Here is a 21,440-nt window from a genome sequence, read left to right on the forward strand (position 1 = left end):
AGTTTGATCTGTTTACAGTAGAAAAGTATTCAGCCTGGATATTTTAAAAAAGGAGGTGAAATCTGTTTTGGGATGTGACATGGCTGACTCCATGGGGAGGTAATCCTATGACCTTAAACTTGGAAGTTACCATACAACAACTGTTGGGCCTTTGTCAGATAAGGTGATGGTCTGTCCTCCTCAAACAGCCACCTCTACAAGTGGCATCCTTATAGCTCAGGGATGGGCAAACTTTTTGGTCCATCTGGGTATGGAAATTGTATAGCGGGCCATGAATGCTCGTGAAATTGGGAGTTAGGGTGGGGATGAGGGCTCTGGCTGGGGGTGCGGGCTCTGGGCTGGGTCCAGAAATGAGGAGTTCAGGGTGCGGGAGGGAGCTCTGGGCTGGGGCAGGAGGCTGAGGTACGGGGGGAGGGGGGGACTCCAGCTGGGGGGGGCAGGCTCTGGGCTGGGGATGAGGGGTTTCAGGTGCAGGAGGGTGCTCCGGGCTGAGACCGAGGGGTTCGGAGGGTGGGAGGGAGGATCAGGCCTGGGGCAGGGGGTTGGGGCTTGGGAGGCTGTCAGGTGCAGGCTCCCAGCGGCGCTTACCTCAAGCAGCTCCCGGAAGCAGCGGCATGTCCCCCCTCAGGCACCTGCGCATAGGTGTGGTCAGGCAGCTTGGGGCGTGCTGCCCTGTCTGCAGGCGCTGCCCCTGCAGCTCCCATTGGCCGCAGTTCCCAGCCAATGGGAGTTGCGCTTGGGGCAGGGGCAGTGTGCGGAGCCCCCTGGCTGCCTCTATGGGTAAAGGCCATGCCACTGTTTCTGGGAGCCATGCGGAGCCACAGCATGCACGGAGCAGAGCAAGCTGCCAACCCCACTCCCTCGCGGGAGCTCAAGGGCCAGATTAAAAGATCTGATGGGCTGGACACGGCCCGCGGGCAGTACTTTTCCCACCCCTGTTATAGTTGGTGTCATCAGAGAGGTCAGGGATTGTTACTGCATTTTATTACTGAGGATAAACTACTTTCTACTTGTAGAGGGTACCTGCAATTCAGGGTAGAGACAGCTTATGGCATTATGGAGCAGTTGCACTATCACTGTCTTTGTGCCTGTTCTGGGGGTAAATGGAGGACTTTTATTGCCAGGCTTGTCAATACAGTATCTCTTTTTTGTGTTTTATTGCTGTATTCACTTAAATGGCCGTAGGTTATATAGTTTGGAAATTATACATAAATTATGAGCTATTGGAGCACAGCTTTTTTCAAAATGAAAACTTGCAGGCTTTTATTGTGTAAAGTTGATAGACTCTTTTGGAATTAAATCTTGGGTATTTTTAGCCTACACAAACATGTACTTCACTGCAGGCTGGGGTGTAAATCTACCACATGCTTGTCTGCCGTGCACTAAGTGTTGGTGTGGACCCTGCAGATGCACGCTATCTGTTGTTTGTTTGTGTGCTTTGATGTACTCCCATTTCAAAGCACACTAAGGAACTTTGAATTTAGTGCTCAGCAAGCTAGTGTAGGGTAGATTACTCTCAAGTTTGCCATGAACTAAATGTTCATGTTGACAAGCCCTCTGTTAGTTTGTCACTGAAATTCCTCATAGTCTATACACTGATGTCTGATCTAAGTGTTTTGTAATCAGTGGCAATGCTATTAAGCTGTTAAAGTGGGAGCAGGAGACGTGGATTCTGTTCCCAGCTCTGTTCATTTGGTTAAGTGCCTCCGATCATTTAGATATAGGGGTGTGGCATGGGGTTTCTAAAGCACTTCAAAAACTTCTCTTGAAAGGCTCCTTAAAAGTGTAAGGTATTATGATAACATAAATTGTATAAATACTGGTTTTAGGGGACCTAGTCAAAGAAAATCCTGCTAAGAGGAAATATTTTTGAAGTTTAGAGATTTCATAACCATGTTCTTTACATTTATTTTAGGAACTTGGACTGCCGATGCTCAAAGTAGCCGCTACTGAAATTGTATCAGGAGTCTCTGGGGAGTCTGAACAGAAGCTGAGAGAGTTGTTTGAACAAGCTGTGGTGAGGCCAGGGAGCTGAGCAAATAAATTGCTTGATCCTTTCTCTTCATAAAACCTTTTAATGGTCCTTTTCTGCTGCTGCAATTTGAAATGAAGATTGAATTATTTGTATTACTGTAGAACCTAGGATCCTCAGTCATGGATTGGGACACCATTGTACTAAGTTCTGTACAAACCCAGAACAAAAAGACCGTTCCTGCCCCAAAGAGCCTTCAATGCAAATATAAATTATAATACAATTATTAATGTATAGTCACTGTGTCAGGCAATTCACTACATAAAATACTTGGCTTTTGTATATACTGGAGTAATTACTACTCTGTGTTACTTAAGAAGTTGACCTCTTCATTAGATCTGTGAATTTGGATACATTAGTGATATTAGTATGAAATAGGGAATTGCAGGCAAAGATCTAGGAATCTAAGAAAAATGTTAGGATTAAATCTTCCCATATCTGCACAGTCTTAAATAAACAAGAGCACTGCTGGATTACTGGCTGAAATCCAGCCCAGGTTGGTGATGACCAAACACTGATGTGAGAGTGTCTTGCTCTATGTCTCGTTCTCCATGAGAAGCAAAGAAAAGCAGAAGGGGTTGAGGATACGCTACTTATTAAAAATCACTTTTAAGTAAATCTCTGTATAATTCCCTAGAGAGTCCTCCATATCTGCCTTTTGAGAATACTTGCTTTTCCATTTCCATTCCCCACCATCCCCACTATTTTGAGGCCTCAAAACATATTTACCAATCTTCTTCATGGGATTCAGAGGAAGCAAGGATAGTGGAGTCATGATAGTTTGTCCCAACATGAACCCGAGCTGTTGTTTTGAATTAAAAAAGCCATTATTACAAACAATAAGGAAACAAGAACCAAAATCATGGTATGAAATGGATAATGTGGAGTGGCTTTTTTTTTAATTAAAATATTCTTTGCTTTTAAAATGGTCTGGCCCTTAGCTATCAAAATTAACTTTTTCAGTTGAATTTATTGTATGAAGCATGTTTCAACTTAAAAAAAAAAATTGGTTTGTTTTTTTTAGCTTAGCCATTTACATTTATTATCTTAAATTGCTTTTTCAGTGACTCTTGGGTCTCATGAACAAAATACTTTTTTATTCTAGCATGTGCCATATGCCTGGTACTATAATCCCTGTATAGCAAAATTATGCTCTTTCTGTACCAAAAGTGCTGATAAACTCAGAGAAATAATGCTCGAGCAGCTAGGTGGCGCACATGCTACACTGGCTTGACAGCTTTGGGGTGTGCTTTTAAACTGCCTTTCTAGATGGGAGGTAATGGCAGACCTGAATGGAGAAGCCTCTCTGTGATTGCCTGTAGCATACTTTTTTTAGGATTAGTTACTGTTTAAATACACTGGTGAATCAAAGTACCAAGTAAGTGCTACTTTTTATTAGCTTTGTCCTTTTATGAACATGGAGTTCATTAAATGAAATGGTATGGAAATCTATAATGATTTTATGTGCTCCCTGCTTTCGCTCCTAAAACATGATCCTATTCTTCTAGTAATCTGACTTGGCAAATAGTTTCCATTATTGCCCATGCCTGCCCCTTGTCCGTTGCATGGTATTAGCGCTCCAGGTTCTACAGCATGAGTGACTTCTTGCCAAACAAAAATTTAAATGCCTCAGCTTCTGTCTTGGGCTTGAATATTTTCAAATCAACAAACAATCACGACAATGCGGTGTCTGTAGAAGACATAAAGCAACATAAAATATATTTTTTAAAAATCTCATGCTTTAGTTTCCTGAAGATCTCAGCCCTATGCACAGTTCCATAATGTATTTGGCTTCTCTAAGAGAATAAAGAGAGCAGTGTTTGGGAGCAGGGGTGCTGGGGTTTGAGAAGGGGTAGTTGTTCAGAATACATAACAGCACTTGCAGTAATATCTTTTAAGCTTTGAAATGGGAGAAGCACTTTTCTTAAATTATTACTTCTTATATGCTATGTGTATCGAGAGTGATTACCCTGGTGTTCTTGTTCCTAGTCCAATGCTCCATGCATCCTTTTCATAGACGAGATTGATGCAATCACCCCAAAAAGAGAAGTCGCCTCAAAAGACATGGAGCGGAGAATTGTCGCCCAGCTTCTAACCTGTATGGATGGTCAGTTTCAGCAATGAAATTAACATACTTTATTTTTTAAATTAACCTCCCCCCTCTTTTGAAGTCCAATTTTGATTTTCTTTTAATTTGTTTAAAATTAGAGTTAAATTGAGCTCTGAACAGTTGTGGTAGTTGAAGATCCCAAAGTATTTTTGCAGAAGTGGGGGATATTAAGACCAATTCCCTGGTTAAAATCCTTTCCATATAACTTATTTCTGCCTTATTAGATTTCCCCTCGTGATCCAGTGTGGCACTCTTTGCTTTTTCTGGATATCGTGGTATTAACTTCCTGTCCTGTGTTGCAGTGTCATTATGTGCCATTAACAGTTGCCGCATTTCATCCTAAATGCGGCTTCTTTTGAGTGTGAAGAGAAGATATTCCTGAAGGTTGTTATTTACAGATCCATTTATACAGCACTCTGGAAACCCTTTCAGCGCTGTGTAAACATGTGTTGGAAAAGTGATATATAAATGTTTCAAATGCCTGAGGTTGTATAAAGCACAAACTATGTTGCTAGTGGAAATAAAGATAAATGCCTGCCTAGAAATTTTCATGGTTAAAAGAGAAGCAGCTTCAGGATGTTTAGCATAACAGTAAATGGTTTCCCAACTATGATCAAGAGTAAATATGTTCTTGCAGCATGTGTTTAAGAAGAGTAGCATTAACAGTGATGTTCCAATAGGAAGATATAGCTCTTTTCTGAGTACTTGTTTATTGCCTTCCATCCTCAGACCTGAATAATCTGGCTGCCACTGCTCAGGTCCTAGTCATTGGAGCTACTAACAGACCAGACTCGTTAGACCCAGCATTGAGGCGCGCTGGAAGATTTGATCGAGAAATTTGTCTAGGGATTCCTGATGAAGCAGCTAGAGAGAGGTATATCTTAGTAGGCCAAGGCTTCTGATTAGTAAAACTGTTGCAAATTAGTGGGCAGTTAAGGACAAATATATAGCACGCATAACCACATGCACCCAATCAGCCTGCATGGGTAAGTGGAGAAGGGGTAACAGTGTGTATATCTCTATGCTACCTGTCCAATCCAGGGCTGTTCCGTGTGGATGCATGTATAAATCTCCTCTTAACATTGCATTAACAAGTGTTCTGGGCAACTTTAAGAAGAGAATAGACCCTGGAGTTGGCAATATGTATTTTGCTGTTGAGTATTCTGTCATTGAATCTCCTTATTCACCTGTCATGGCTACAGGGCACAACTGCACCTTAGATTCTTTTTAGTACCTCTAGAGTAGACTCCAGAGGTGACAGGCTTGACTTCTTGCACCAAACTCTGAGTGGAACCACGTGGCTCAACTATACTTAGAGTGGATCTCTAGGCTGCAGTTGCCCTGTTTCCTAATCATGTTACTGCAATAGGCCCAACTGCATTTGGCACCTATAAACCCTTTCTTTCTGGGGACTTGTGACCCGTGGGTTGATTAAAACAGTTCAGAAACAGTGTCTTCAAAACCAAGATTATTTATTAATTCCCCAAGGGTACAAAGTCTGTAAAGAAAAGAGTAAAAACAATGAAAAGCCTGCCCTTGTGTCTTGCTTACAAATGTTGGTAAGGAAAGAGTAAACTGAGCTAATCCTCGTCTCTTGTTAGGAAAAACAAACTGGTCCGCTTGCAGTGTGCTCTTTCTGTGTCCCCTTGCCAGCCTGTCAGCTTTTGCTGACCCTCTGCACAGTCTCTGGCCACTTAACCAACACTTTTCTACATGTGAGGTCCTGTAATAGTTTGTTCGTTTTGATCTCTTTTCTCAGCTGTGGCAAAACAGCTATGTTACCAGGGTTGAGGCAGAGGAGTTGCATCTTCGCTGCTATAAATCTGGCTATTGTGTTTAGGTATTTGGGATGCTCCTCATCTAGGCCATTTATTTTATCTTTCCTTTTACAATCCCTTTTGACTCGATGGTAAATAACCCGTCCTAACTAAACACACAGAGGTATGAACCATGTTCTTTTTTAAAAAAAAAAAAAAAAAAAAAAGGTAGATATTATGTAGTTTGTCTTATCAGCATTTTGATATTTCACAACTTGTGCCATTTCAAGGAGCAGGAATGGTGAATGTGAGTAGAATCTTCAGTAATCTTCCTCCCATGTGAGAGAGATTGTTTAGACAAGAAAATCTTGATCATTGTTTTGAACAGTTGAAGTTGGGAGTCTAACAGCATTCCTCCATATTGTTGTTTTCTGCAGTTCCTGCAGATGTGGGCCCACAGGAACTACCAATCTTGCTGCATTTTTTTAAAGAATGGAAAAAAAATCAATCTTCTTTATAGGAGCATGACAACAGTGTAACAGAATAAAGGAAAAAGTTACAGGCATTGTTAGTGTTTCATTTAACATACAGTGAATCCATAAGATAGAGGGAATGTTTCCGACTGTTACTAAGTGGCTAGTGCTGTTTGTTTAATCTCAGTTATTTGAAGATGTGTACACATCAGTTGTGCATGAAGGTTTTGTTTGCTCATACACATCTTTGTGCAAATATGAACTCGATTTGCATGCACATATTAGGCAGCTTTCATGCCCGCTTCTAATCATACACTTATAAAAAATGTAACCTTTACTGTCAAGGAATATGCTTTTATTATCTTAAATGAAGGAATGATAGTGCTTAGATCACAGGCTGAGCCAGTCACTGTTACCTCTATACCTTGAGTCACTTCCTCCCCTTGAACTGTTGTCAAACGAGCCAAAAAACTGGAAGAAAATAAGTCGATGCCACTAAAAATAAATCAAAACTAAAGATACTTAGTTTTGTCTGTTAGGTGGGTAAAGAAAAACATATTGAACTTTTTAAGGTAATAGTCATTTAATAAATTGTTCCATTCAAAGTTTTAGCACAGTGCTAGCAGCTTGGATCAGTGACGTCCAGTCAAATGGCAGGTTTTTTTTAAATTTAAAAGGACACTTAAGTGGTGGATTTCATTTCTCTGGTTTGTGATGCCTTTTAATATTTCCCTACTGAAATAAAACTTTGCTGTTTGTAAAAACTAGGTTAGCTCCTCTCTCCCAGATTTCTGTATTGCTGGAAGATAATATGCCTCTGTAAGGTTTGCATCTTTATTTGTCTTATCAGCATTCTTTGCAGTCATCAGGTGGAACGATTGTTGGGCCTTGGGGAGGAAATCCTTTAAGCTCTGACATGGAGAATGCTCTAGAAGAGAGGAAAAGTATCCCTGTTCTAATAAAAAATATTTTAATGTAAAGGGAAGAACATAATTGATGACATGATTTAAGTGGAATCATCTTGGATTAGCGAGTAAATTGTATTGCTTGGTAGAATTTACAAGCATCAGCTAGAGCAACATTCTAGAAATTCCTTACTATTGCTCTATGCCTCTATCTGCTGTATCTTTTCTCTTGAACACTTTTATTCTCATTAGCTATATAGAAGTGCTTCAACCTGCTCCATACTTAGATTGTGCCTTTTTAAGGCTGGACCTTAAACTAGATCTGCCTGCTCATGTTCTGCAAACAAAAACGGGGTTCTTGTAAAGAATGCAGCAGGTACAATGTAAACAGATGTTGTCATATGCAGGAATGTGAACCAAGTAAACACTTGAGTGGGTGGTAACCCATTTGAGTTTTGGTGGAACCCAGTTGGGATGTCATGTGACAGTTTAAATTCAATGTTGGTTTGTTACGTTTGTTTTTTTTATTAACTCAAACAAAACCTGTAGCTGATTATAATATATGTTCAGCAAAACTCCTAACCTTTAAATGAGCATCACCTAGCTGATACTGTAGGTTTCTTTTAGTGTGAGTGTCAGGAGAAAACATATAGCTTAATTTTGTGTCTCTCAGCATTAAGCGACTCTCCAGTTAAGTGTGAATTATTTGGCTCTTGCACCATTAGGATCTGCACAAGTGAACTGAGATGACTTAAATCTCTGAGCAGTGATGTTTGCTTTCATATCGGAGGGAAAATAGTTGCAACTTCTATTTTTTTTTCTCTTACACAGAATTCTACAGACTTTGTGTCGAAAACTTAGGCTCCCTGAATCTTTTGATTTTCATTATTTAGCCCATATGACTCCAGGCTATGTAGGTGCTGATTTGATGGCACTTTGTCGTGAAGCAGCTATGTGTACAGTAAACAGGGTCCTGATAAAGTTGGAGGAGCAGAAATGGAAAGGTGTACGGGCTGGAGAAGCAATGACTGAGCAAAGCTTGGAGACTGGAACAGAAGCACTGGTGGAAAAGGATATTAAACATCCAGAGCTTCCTGTTAAGGTATTAATCCATTGTTACACTCATTTCACAATGCCTTAAAGACTAACCAGTTTGTTTGTGAGCTTCCCATTCAGTCTCACTAAACATTTCTGATCACAGCAATATTCAGTTCTAAATTAATGGAATTTTTTATGGTTATGTAGCATTCTTCATCCATCTGGTTTATAATGTACTTTTCCTAAATGACAGTACAAACTGTATGGGTATTATGACACCAAAACGTTTTATAACTTTTTTGCTGCACCTTGGTGCTAAAACTATGGGTCTGGTTCTCCTAAGCTGATATCACTCATTGGTGTTCAATCTCCTCTGCTGTATGGCACCATTGCCTATTTTGGGGAAGCAACATTTTAAAAAGGGTAAAAGTTGGATCTACAATACGGCTTAATGCAGAAAAAGTCATTTGTGCATGTGTAGCAGGACTGGGGCTCTGTTTCAAGCCAGAGTGTTTGCAGGCAGTGTGATATCAGAATATTTGGATGTCTCAAGATGAAACAGTGTGGCCATTGAATGTGAGCAGCACCCATCTGCTGTAAATTTAAGTACTGCCCTTGGAAGCTTCCTGAAAATGTGTTGTGCACATTAGTTGTTCTCTGCCTGCATTCTGCAAGAACTGCTTCTGGTTTAAGAGCTGATATTTCAGGGTACTCTAAACTATACATGCATACTTGGATTCTGCTTATATAAATATTGTCCAGGAAAGTAGTTCTAATTTAAGTAGAGGGAAGATGAAAGACTCTAATAAGCAGCTGCATTAGGGTAATGTAATCATGACTCATGCTCCTCACCTGTTTCCAGAACACTAGGAGTGAGTGATTTTGTTGTTGTTGTTTGTTGCTAAGGCAAATAGCTGCAACTCTCATGTCAGCATGATCAAAGAGGTTCCTGATTATTGGGGAAACACTCAGGGATCTGTATACTAAGGACTGGTAAGATCAATTTTGATGACAGTATCCTAGGACCACATTAGACAGTCAACAGTAACATATGCTTATTATAAAAATAAACACAAAAAAAATCTTTTTCTACAGCAATTCATCCAATCTACAAAAACCAAGCATTCACACCTGTTGAGTTTCACCCCTCAAAGTGATGTAGTTGGGATTTTTTGGGGGGGCGGCAGGTGGGAAAGGGTCTGAAGGAAATGTTGGACACTAGAAAAATGTTAGTCACATGGCCATTTTTGAAACAGTCAAGCAAACCTCACCCGACATTTCCCCCCCACGAACTGCTGTGGGAAAATCAAGCAACCAAAAGACAGAATTTTGTAGACCTTTTGAACCTCTACTGAAATGGAAATCCTGGAGCTACCATCCCACCTTAATATTACCGTACCATGTTAGGACCAGAGGAAGAGTTAATGGTGCAAGGTGGAGTTATTTGGTCAAGGAATTCTCTGATAAAAGCCTCTCAGTAAGGAGCTGATTTCAATAATCAATGCTTTAAACTCCAAATGCTAGGGAGATTGTTCCCGCCGAAGACCTGCATAGTATTCACCCTCTCCCTTCAGAGTCTGTCTGGACCACAGTTTGCCAGATGGGGCAGTGTTAAGCAATGCAAGGTGCTCTCTGTCATTCACTGCCACCGTACCCAGAGCCTGAAGATCAAACACCGATCTGGTCAGCTTCGGGGAACAAGAGAGGGTGACTGGAAATTGCATATAGCAATTGCACAGCATTAACCACAGAACCTAAAAATAGATGCAGTGATGCAGAGAAATGTGCTGAAAGCTTGTTATAAATGAGCATCGACTTTTAAGGGCTACATACAACTGAATGTAAATGCATGGCTGAAATTCCCAGTGCTGCTACGCAGAACCAGTAATTTGTTCTCTGTTATGAGCAATGACCTTTTTAAATAGAATTAATGAATTTTGACAGATTTGTTGGCAGTCCCAACAGAAGAGGTCAAGAACTGCATGTGCAGCGTGGAAAGAACTCTCTCCAGAGCAGTGTGGGAGAAAGTTTGTGTTACCACTGCCCATGTTAGACTTGTGTGTGTATATATACACACACACACACCTCTACCCTGATATAACGCGGTCCTCGGGAGCCAAAAAATCTTACCGCATTATAGGTGAAACCGCATCATATCGAACTTGCTTTGACCTTGAGCATTTCCATTATTAATAGTCAGCAAATCATTTTTGTTAGAACTAACACGGTGTATGCAGTATCCCCCCCGCTCCTTGTCCCCTCCTTGTCTGCTGAGTACACCCTCCAGAGACCTCCCACCCCTAACCACCCCTCCTAAGACCCCACCCCATCTAAGCACCCCCTGCTCCTTGTCCCCTGACCGCCCCCTCCAGAGACGCCCAACCCCCCTCTCCTCTGACCACCCCCCGAGACCCTCTGCCCCTTATCCAACCCCTCGGCCCCCATCCCAGCACCTTTAACACGCCACTCAGAGCAGCGTGTCGGAGCCAGACACGCTGACTCATGGATCCCCAGAGCAAGCAGCCCCACCCCCCAGAGCGCTGCTTTACTGCATTATATCCGAATTCGTGTTTATATCGGGTTGTGTTATATTGGGGTAGAGGTGTGTGTGTGTGTGTGTGTGTGTGTGTATATATATATATATATATGTATATATATACACACACACAAACATACATATAAAATGATTTAAACTCCAGGGTAGTCCGCCTGTTACCTTTCTCCAGTGTTAAATTCACATGCACTGTGTCTTGAATGTTACCACATTGGACTCTTGACAGGCTTTGGCTGTAGGGAAGACCCTGAGAAAAATGGTATTTGTTCTTAAAATCTTGTCCTTTGTTTCTTCTTCCCACCGCCCTCTCCCTCAGGATGAATTGCAGAGGCTGCTAGAGTTGCTAAAGGAGCAAAATCCCCTGCTTGAGGAGCAGCTGCAGAAGCTCTGCATTGAAATGAATGATTTCATTGTTGCACTGTCTTCGGTGCAGCCCTCTGCCAAGAGAGAAGGCTTTGTCACCGTCCCTGATGTGACATGGGCGGATGTTGGAGCCCTGGAGGACATTCGGGAGGAGCTCACTATGGCAATACTGGTAGGCATGAATGCTGTTTAAAGTCCTGTTAGGGAGTGCCAGGTTAAGATATCTAGCCGGAGTCAAACTTACATAATGTTTTCTTTGGGCGTATACACAGGGTCTTATGTGTACCACAGCAAACTGGTCCTAAATTTTATGACAAGGTCCCAGGATTCTGCAGCACGCTGGTGCAGCAAACTGGAAATTGTACTGCACTTTCATTTAAAATTATAGCATTCAGAGAGATGTCTAACTAATATAAAAATGAATCGCAATAACAATCAAACAGGCTCTGTTTTTTTTCTGAGATTTAATTTATTTTACACTGTCCTCACACTTGTTGAGTTTTTGGTGTGTTGTGAATTTTTGAAGTGATGGATAACTGCATGTGAAGTATCATGGAAGTTTTGGCAGCTGTGTTGGGGTAACTGGGGATTTGGTACCTAGAGGAATGAGAGGCCGTTTGGTGTTTTGGGATAAGCATATCAGCTGGATGCTTCTGCTATGAAAGTACCAGCCATGAAATAGTCATCTTAGCATATGTGCAACTTGCCTCAGGAGGCACGTGACCAGGATTCATGACCGAATTTGGTCTGCTGGTTTCTGACAGGGAGTGCGACGTGAACGCTGATCCATGTCCCCCAGTGAAATAGTTGATGATGATAATGATGATATTTAACTATGAAACAAAAAGGTGGCAACACCTGATTGAGGTGAATAAAGGAGATTGCACTTCTCTGAGCTATCATTTTAAAATATCTGTAAACTCAAGAGGATACTTGCATTGATTTACACACACACTTTACATTTTCAAATTTTATCTTCACAAAATGGGCTAGGAAAATATTTTACTTTTAAAGGAAAGCCTACATTCTAGAGCATAGTTCTGTGGCAAGGGATAGATTCTACTGCCAATTCCATAGCCACGGTACATGGTGCCCTCTACATGTACCTAGAATGTATTAGTGCATAATTTTGTCCATGGTTCTGTATGTCTTTATTAAGATCCTGATAGCCAATTTTGTAAGGCTTTGTTTCTAGTGTTGTATCTGATGTTTACTGCTGGTAAAATATTCACAATTTTATGAATGAACATATACAACTAACTTTCTCTGGTTGATCTAATTGGTCTTGGTTAATGATGAAACATTTATGGGGACATTTATTTTATGGTTTTGAACTGTTAGAGTGAATTTAGGTCTAAGACTTTTCTGACAATTTGCTAAACTTTATTTTCTAACTTGTAAAATAATTGTGCATGCATTTCTCACTGCAATTTCCTCTTCCTCAACAGGCCTTTACATAAACTGGGTATTCATGGTGGGCTTAAGTAATAGGTTTTTAATAAAACTGTTTAGAGTCAATGTCTGCACCTAAATTATGCACAACATAGTCATTTGCTTCCACAAGCCAGTACCTACTCACCTATTTTTCAGCTCCAAATATGCCCATATTTTTGCTTGTTCAGTTTCGGTGCAGAGTTATGCACCTTTTTGCTTTGGCTTTAGTTTGCAGTTAGATGAAAATTGAGTAATTTCTGTCACTGATAACTGTTTGGGTTTTTTTTATAGGCACCTGTGCGGAATCCAGAGCAATTCAAAGCTCTTGGCCTGACAACTCCAGCTGGTGTTCTACTTGCAGGGCCTCCTGGGTGTGGCAAAACACTTCTGGCAAAGGTAGGAGTTTAGTAATTCACACCGTGCATATGACTACTGGAAGGTGGGAGAGAACCAAAATTAGACCAGAGTCCTAGAAAAGAAGTAGATCTTTTTGTAAGAATGACCAGTTGGCTTCTAACAGAAAATAACTGGGTCCAGGCCATTGTCAAGGTTCCTTCCCCACTCTGAACTCTAGGGTACAGATGTGGGGACCTGCATGAAAATCCCCTAAGCTTATTTTTTACCAGCTTAGGTTAAAACTTCCCCAAGGTACAAACTGTTTTACCTTTTGCCCATAGACGCTTGGTGGTGGCAGCAATAAAGTCCAACAAACATATAACTGGGAAAGAGCCCGCTTGGAAACGTCTTTCCCCCCCCAAAATCCTCCCCAAACCCTACACCCCCTTTCCTGGGGAAGGCTTGATTAAAAATCCTCACCAATTTGCATAGATGAACACAGACCCAAACCCTTGGATCTTAAGAACAATGAAAAAGCAATCAGGTTCTTAAAAGAAGAATTTTAATTGAAGAAAAAGTAAAAGAATCACCTCTGTAAAATCAGGATGGTAAATACCTTACAGGGTAATCAGATTCAAAACATAGAGAATCCCTCTAGGCAAAACCTAAAGTTACAAAAAGACATAAAAACAGGAATATACATTCCATTCAGCACAACTTATTTTATCAGCCATTTAAACAAAACAGAATCTAACGTGTATATATAGCTAGATTACTTACTAAGTTCTAAGACTCCATTCTTGTTCTGTCCCTGGCAAAAGCATCACACAGACAGAGAGAACCTTTGTTTCTCTCCTCCCCCCCCCCACCTCCCCTCCAGCTTTGAAAGTATCTTGTCTCCTCATTGGTCATTTTGGTCAGGTGCCAGCAAGATTATCCTAGCTTCTTAACCCTTTACAGGTGAAAGGGTTTTTCCTCTGGCCTGGAGGGATTTTAAAGGTGTTTACCCTTCCCTTTATATTTATGACGGCCATATAATAGGAGTTGAGCTTCTGCACTTACCCCATCAGGAGTTGGAGTACAAGATTTTCTTTGGAAGTTATTCAGTTTCTTAGTAAAATAATTACGGTTTAACTTGAATGGGGCAAAAACAAGGCAAAGAATTAAATTATAAAAATAAAATAGTAAATAGAGGAAAGAAAATGGTTCATTTATAAGGTGCTCATCACTGTGGAATTTTCCACTGTGGGGGGTGTGATCAGACCTGGTTGGCTGTGCTCTTTTTTTTCTTTACCTTATTCCTTCTATTGCAAATGCTCTTGCGTTCCTGTTGGAGCATTACATTTCTTATGGCCTTCCTCCCTCTCCAGCACCCAAAATTTTCTGACCAGTTGTTGTCTTTGAACATCGAGCACTGTTTATGGGCTGAAATTTTTGTGTAGCTCTCATCAGTCAATGAGAACTGTGCAGGCAATGTCTTAAAAATAGAGCTGGGCACAATTTTTCTGACAAAGGTTTTTTGCCAAAAAAAACCTACATTGGAGTTGGCTGAAATATTTTGTGAACTTATAATGAATTTCCTAAAGTGTTTCAGCCCCACCAAAAGATCTGAAAAGGTTGAAATAACTTTCTTTTTGAATTTTACTTTAGTTTTATGTTTAAAAAAGGCTAAAAACCTCAGAAACAAAATGTTTTATTTGACCCAAAAATGATTTTTTTTTCTTTTTCATTTCTCCCCCCAAAAAAAAAATAAAAACCCTTTTGTTTTGGATGAACCCAAAACTTCGTGTTTGTTTTTAGGGAGTGGGTAAAGGGATAGTATATCTCCTAATGAGCTTTGTATATTTTGACAAAGTCTTGACAGGTGATCTCCTTTTCCTTGATGGTCTTCGTAGTTCAGTGGACAGGATAAAAAATAATATCCCAGCTCAGTGTCAGCATCTGGAATCTTGCCAAACCAGTCAAGGAGAGAAAATGAATCGCATTTTTATTTTTACTATGATGATTCCCCAGAGACTTCAGAAAGTCTACTGAGGATAAAGAGTGGGAGCTGAATTATATCTGTCTTGATCTTTTTGTTAGGCTGTAGCAAATGAGTCTGGACTGAACTTCATCTCTGTGAAAGGTCCTGAACTGTTAAATATGGTAAGTTTTTTGCTCATGGCACCTTGGCCTCTGCTGTTCATTGAATTATTGGCTAAAGCCTGGGACAAGTGAGAATCCTAACCGTTACATAGATGATAGTTTGCACAACAAAAATTGCATTGTATAACCTTCCTCGTTCTTCTAGCCCTTATGGCAGGCAGGTTGCTCTCTAGAGCAGTGGTCTCCAACTGTTTTACGCACAAGATCGCTTTTTGAATTTAAGTGCAATCCAGGACCTACCCCGCCCTGCTCACTCCATCTCCTCTTCCTCTGTCACTCGCTCTCCCCCACCCTCACTCACTTTCACTGGGAGGGGGTGCGGGCTCCGGGCTGGGGTGAAGGGGTTTGGAGTGTGGGAAGGGGCTTTGGGATGAGCCTGGGGCAGGGGGTTGGGGTGCAGGAGAGGGTGTGAGTTGCAAGCTCTGGGAGGAAATTTGAGTGCAGGAGGGGGCTCCGGACTGGGGCAGTTTGGGTACAGGAGGGGGTATAGAGTGCTGGCTCTGGGAGGGGGCTCAGGGATGGGGCAAGGGCTCGGGGTGCTGGCTCAGGCCTGGGGGTTGGGATGTGGGAGAAGTGCGGGCTCCTTCCGGGCGGCACTTACCTCGGGTGGCTCCCTGTCAGTGATGCAGCGAGACTAAGACATGCTGTCTGCCTGCCCCGGCCCCACACTGCTCCTGGAAGCAGCCAGCCCTCCCCTGGGCGCGGGGGGGAAAAGGGAGGCATATGGCTCCAAGCACTGCCCCTCCCTACGGGCATCATCCCCGCAGTTCCCATTGGCCATAGTTCCCTGTTCCCAGCCAATGGGAGCTGCAGGGGTGGTGCTTGCAGGCAGGAGCAGCATGTGGAGACCCCTGCCCCTCCACCCCAGGAGCCCTGCCTTAACCCCACTGCGCCGCTGGACTTTTAGTGGCTGGAGATCACAATCGACTTGTCAGAGGCTCCAGGATCGATCAGTCGATCGCAATCTACTGGTTGGTGACCACTGCTCTAGAAAGAGGAAAGAAGAATTTTAGGTGGCTTAGATCTGTCCCAGTTCAAACAACCTCTCATGGTAAAGAAAATGAGGCCGTGGGGGGCCTGGTGAAGTAGCCAGTTACTTGCATCTTTGCCAGTATGTAAGAAAGACTAAGGACAAATTTTCATTCTTAATGGGAGCTGTAGGTCCTCAGCATATCTACAAATCAGGCCACCTACCTAAGCAAACTAACTACTAAACTAACTTGAGGCAATCAAGCTTGAAAATGTTATCAAAACTCATTCCCAATCTACTTTTAATAGAGGTTTAAACGTCAGAAAAGATGTCAATGTTCAAGATATGTTGCTTAAATGTCACTGCTTTTTATGATCAACGATTAACACTAGTTTGAAGCTTCAGTCTCTCATATTTCTGAGCACTGGGCTTAAACACTTACAGTAATTAAATTTTAATATGTGCTACAGTTGATTCAAAGTGAGAAGTGTGTTGAGCACAATGGCTTCAGCCTTAGTTTTTCAAAGCAGAGTTGGAGGAGTGTAACACTTAACTGCTTATCGGTAGTGGGTGAAGTAAAACTAGAAACAGTGGATTTGATTGATTGTCCTGGGCTTCCTAAAGTCTGCTGAAAGAGATCCCCTTAGGCAGGGAAAGAGAAATCCACCATAGTGGGGATCCCTGTCTCCTTAAGTGCAAAGAGAAACTGTTTGACTCCTAAACTCTGAGAGTTTTGAAGATAAATGAGTGCCAAGTGTAACAATGGTAAATGAACATGTTTGGAAAAATGAAACATTCCTATTCAGAATTTGAACAAATTTTTTTACAAGTAATGACTGACTGTTTTTGAGTGAACCTCTCACTTCTATTTCAATTGTTCCTTTTTATATTCATACATACAATATGAACTTCAGATGATGCAAATCTGTGGATGACTGTGATAACTAAAATGATGTGACCGGCTGAACATCCATGAAGGTTCTAGTGAAGAATTTAACTATTAATTCTTAGTCAAAACACCACAGATATAATTTTTTTTTAAAAAGGGGGGGATTCTTGCCTGTTTGGCACTGAAGCTGTGTTGCATGTAACATTTTATCAAATGTGAGCATGTGTAACTGAGAGACATCACAAAGATAAACAGTTCAGATGTAAATTTGTCCCCAATTAAAAAAAATGATGTGGCAGACTTAAATGGAGTGAACTGGCAACCCTCAAATTATGGGTTAAATTGGGGTTGTCAGGCAACATGTAGATGTCTCACATAATTTCATTGAGCTTTGTCTTGCTTATTTCAGTATGTTGGCGAAAGTGAGCGTGCTGTACGTCAGGTATTCCAGCGGGCCAGAAATTCAGCCCCTTGCGTTATATTCTTTGATGAAGTTGACGCTTTGTGCCCTCGGAGATCAGACCGTGAGGTGAGTCTGAAAACACCTCCACAAGTAACTTCACTCGGTTTTGGGTTTCAGAGTAGGGAGTGTGTTGTGTAAACTTTCAAATACTGTCTCATTGGCCCCTTCCTCAGAGACCATTCAGTAGAGATGCCACATAAATCTGCTGTCTCCCAGAAACAATAATTCAATTTCAGGGTTGCCCCATAGATTTAAGCCAAAGATAAAAATGCAAGCACCAAATATAGAATTGGGTATGATACCTACTCCTGCTGATCTCTGTGCTCATAGGTATATGCAAATCGCTCTTGGATTATGGAAAATTCCTCCAGTTGAGATATGTTAGTTTGGAAGTCACAATATCTCTTGACAGGTTTCAGAGTAACAGCCGTGTTAGTCTCTATTCGCAAAAAGAAAAGGAGTACTTGTGGCACCTTAGAGACTAACCAATTTATTTGAGCATGAGCTTTCGTGAGCTACAGCTCACTTCATCGGATGCATACCGTGGAAACTGCAGCAGACTTTATATACACACAGAGAATATGAAACAATACCTCCTCCCACCCCACTGTCCTGCTGGTAATAGCTTATCTAAAGTGATCATCAAGTTGGGCCATTTCCAGCACAAATCCAGGTTTTCTCACCCTCCACCCCCCCACACACAAATTCACTCTCCTGTTGGTAATAGCCCATCCAAAGTGACAACTCTCTACACAATGTGCATGATAATCAAGTTGGGCCATTTCCTGCACAAATCCAGGTTCTCTCACCCCCTCACCCCCCTCCAAAAAACACACACACAAACTCACTCTCCTGCTGGTAATAGCTCATCCAAAGTGACCACTCTTGATAATGCGCTGGAGGGGTTTTAGTTGGGGGCTGAAGGTGACGCTTCCTCAGCTCTCGTCCCCTAAAGCCCCTACTCTACTTGCGCTATATTGATGACATCTTCATCATCTGGACCCATGGAAAAGAAGCCCTTGAGGAATTCCACCATGATTTCAACAACTTCCATCCCACCATCAACCTCAGCCTGGTCCAGTCCACACAAGAGATCCACTTCCTGGACACTACAGTGCTAATAAACAATGGTCACATAAACACCACCCTATACCGGAAACCTACTGACCGCTATTCCTACCTACATGCCTCCAGCTTTCACCCTGACCACACCACACGATCCATCGTCTACAGCCAAGCTCTGCGATACAACCGCATTTGCTCCAACCCCTCAGACAGAGACAAACACCTACAAGATCTCTGTCAAGCTTTCTTACAACTACAATACCCACCTGCGGAAGTAAAGAAACAGATTGATAGAGCCAGAAGAGTTCCCAGAAGTCACCTACTACAGGACAGGCCTAACAAAGAAAATAACAGAACGCCACTAGCCGTCACCTTCAGCCCCCAACTAAAACCCCTCCAACGCATTATTAAGGATCTACAACCTATCCTAAAGGATGACCCAACACTCTCACAAGTCTTGGGAGACAGGCCAGTCCTTGCCTACAGACAGCCCCGCAACCTGAAGCAAATACTCACCAACAACCACATACCACACAACAGAACCACTAACCCAGGAACTTATCCTTGCAACAAAGCCCGTTGCCAACTGTGCCCACATATCTATTCAGGGGACACCATCACAGGGCCTAATAACATCAGCCACACTATCAGAGGCTCGTTCACCTGCGCATCCACCAATGTGATATATGCCATCATGTGCCAGCAATGCCCCGCTGCCATTTACATTGGTCAAACCGGACAGTCTCTACGTAAAAGAATAAATGGACACAAATCAGATGTCAAGAATTATAACATTCATAAACCAGTCAGAGAACACTTCAATCTCTCTGGTCACGCAATCACAGACATGAAGGTCGCTATCTTAAAACAAAAAAACTTCAAATCCAGACTCCAGTGAGAAACTGCTGAATTGGAATTCATTTGAAATTGGATACTATTAATTTAGGCTTAAATAGAGACTGGGAGTGGCTAAGTCATTATGCAAGGTAGCCTATTTCCCCTTGTTTTTTCCTACCCCCCCTCCCCCAGACGTTCTGGTTTAACTTGGATTTAAACTTGGAGAGTTTGGATGAGCTATTGCCAGCAGGAGAGTGAGTTTGTGTGTGTGTGTCCCTGGGGGAAAAAAAAAGGGGGAGGGGGTGAGAGAGCCTGAATTTGTGCTGGACATGGCCCACCTTGATTATCATGCACATTGTAGGGAGAGTGGTCACTTTGGATGAGCTATTACCAGCAGGATAGTGAGTTTGTGTGTGTGTTTTTTTTGGAGGGGGGTGAGAGGGTGAGAGAACCTGGATTTGTGCTGGAAATGGCCCAACTTGATGATCACTTTAGATAAGCTATTACCAGCAGGACAGTGGGGTGGGAGGAGGTATTGTTTCATATTCTCTATGTGTATATAAAGTCTGCTGCAGTTTCCACGGTATGCATCTGATGAAGTGAGCTGTAGCTCACGAAAGCTCATGCTCAAATAAATTGGTTAGTCTCTAAGGTGCCACAAGTACTCCTTTTCTTTTTACAATATCTCTTGTCACTGGAAAGCCATAATGGAAAATAGTTTGCAGTTTAGTGTCGTAACTGCAAAATCGGGCCAAATCCTGAACCCTGTTTGCAGTAATGATGGGAACAGAAGCTCCTTTTTGTCATGTATGCTGAGTCTGTGCTGGCCCAACCAATAAAGGAATTGTTTTATGGCAGGAGCAGAGTGGTATATATATGGCCTTCATAGCTGCTTCACCAGAGGAACCCATCTATCTTGATTGCCTTGTGGAAGAGAAACTTGAGCATTGTCCACATGTGGAATTAGCTCCTATTTAAGTCATCAGTGTAGCTGCACCAGCACAAATTCCCATGCATACAAGGAAAGCAGCAATTTGCATTGGTGGAGTTGATGCCTGCTTGAAATCAGAGTTCCACCAGTGCAAATCGCAGCTTTCCTCATATAAGCTAGGGATTTGGGCTACAGCAGCTACACCAATGGCTGAAATTAGGCTAATTTTAAGTGTAGAGCACAACTTTGTTTGGATGAGTACAGACATGTTGCTATGTAGATGTTCAAAGATGGAGCCCATTTGAAGTTTTCTACAGCTACCTGGAGCTTTCATGCCCTCTGTGTAGCCATGGAGTCACTGTGTCTGTGCATTGTCATCGGTGGGTTGGGCAGAGTGCAACTCCTTCCTATGGGTAGGAAGGAGGGAGTTAGAGCAGCTTGCCTCTAAGTACCCTGTTCCTACCCCATCTTCAGAAAGTGCAGAGATTTATATTGTTGCAAAGCACAGCTAGGCTGACGAATCCCTGCCAGGCCTGTGCTGTGAACTCTATTGGACTTGGATTTGGGGCCCAAATCAATATAAACGCTATGGGCCTGGTTCATTTTGTTACTCCAGTTTTTACATTGGTGTAGCTTCAGTGAAATTACATCAGCATAAAACTGGAGTAATGCAGTAGTGAATCAGACCCTAGTTATGTATAGTTCCTCAACATAATTTTAAGAACTCCCTGTCCTACGGTTATCGAGCTCAAGGAAACTGGTGCTGTTTTGCCTACTATGCTCCAGTATCAGAGCTATAATTCTTGTGGTGCATAGTTAGGATTCCTATCATCTTAGGTGTTTCCATTTGCTTTTTATAATAATGTGTGTGTTTCTACCATTGATTGGATTATCTGTCAAATCTGGACAGGTTGATGGTTTTGTATATTTAATTTCTGAATAAAATTATAAATCTTAAAACAACCAACTAGACATCTGCAGAATCACCAAACAACCTCCTCTTGTAATTGAGCCCTTGTTCCCTACCCCCCATACCTCTCCACCTATTCTTCCTTGTCATGTCTACTTACATTTGTGTGCTAATAGAGGCATATTTCTAGCCATTGCTCTTAGCCTAACTTTCATGAAAAGCAAAGTT

The 21,440-nt window shown here is 41.9% G+C and overlaps 1 protein-coding gene across 3 annotated transcripts in view; it reads left to right on the forward strand.

Annotated features, from left to right (window-relative positions):
• NVL (nuclear VCP like) overlaps window positions 1-21,440 on the forward strand; it is a 73,222-nt gene that overhangs the window by 11,166 nt on the left and 40,616 nt on the right. For all 3 annotated transcript variants that reach the window (XM_048843305.2, XM_048843301.2, XM_048843303.2), the window contains exons 10-17: window positions 1,916-2,017; window positions 4,022-4,139; window positions 4,872-5,016; window positions 8,109-8,379; window positions 11,186-11,404; window positions 12,958-13,062; window positions 15,085-15,147; window positions 17,416-17,535. In XM_048843305.2, the coding sequence (XP_048699262.2) occupies window positions 1,916-2,017; window positions 4,022-4,139; window positions 4,872-5,016; window positions 8,109-8,379; window positions 11,186-11,404; window positions 12,958-13,062; window positions 15,085-15,147; window positions 17,416-17,535 (1,143 nt within the window). The remainder of the gene's footprint in view (window positions 1-1,915; window positions 2,018-4,021; window positions 4,140-4,871; window positions 5,017-8,108; window positions 8,380-11,185; window positions 11,405-12,957; window positions 13,063-15,084; window positions 15,148-17,415; window positions 17,536-21,440) is intronic.

This window comes from Caretta caretta, chromosome 3 (assembly GCF_965140235.1).
Source record: "Caretta caretta isolate rCarCar2 chromosome 3, rCarCar1.hap1, whole genome shotgun sequence".
NCBI lineage: Eukaryota > Metazoa > Chordata > Testudines > Cheloniidae > Caretta > Caretta caretta.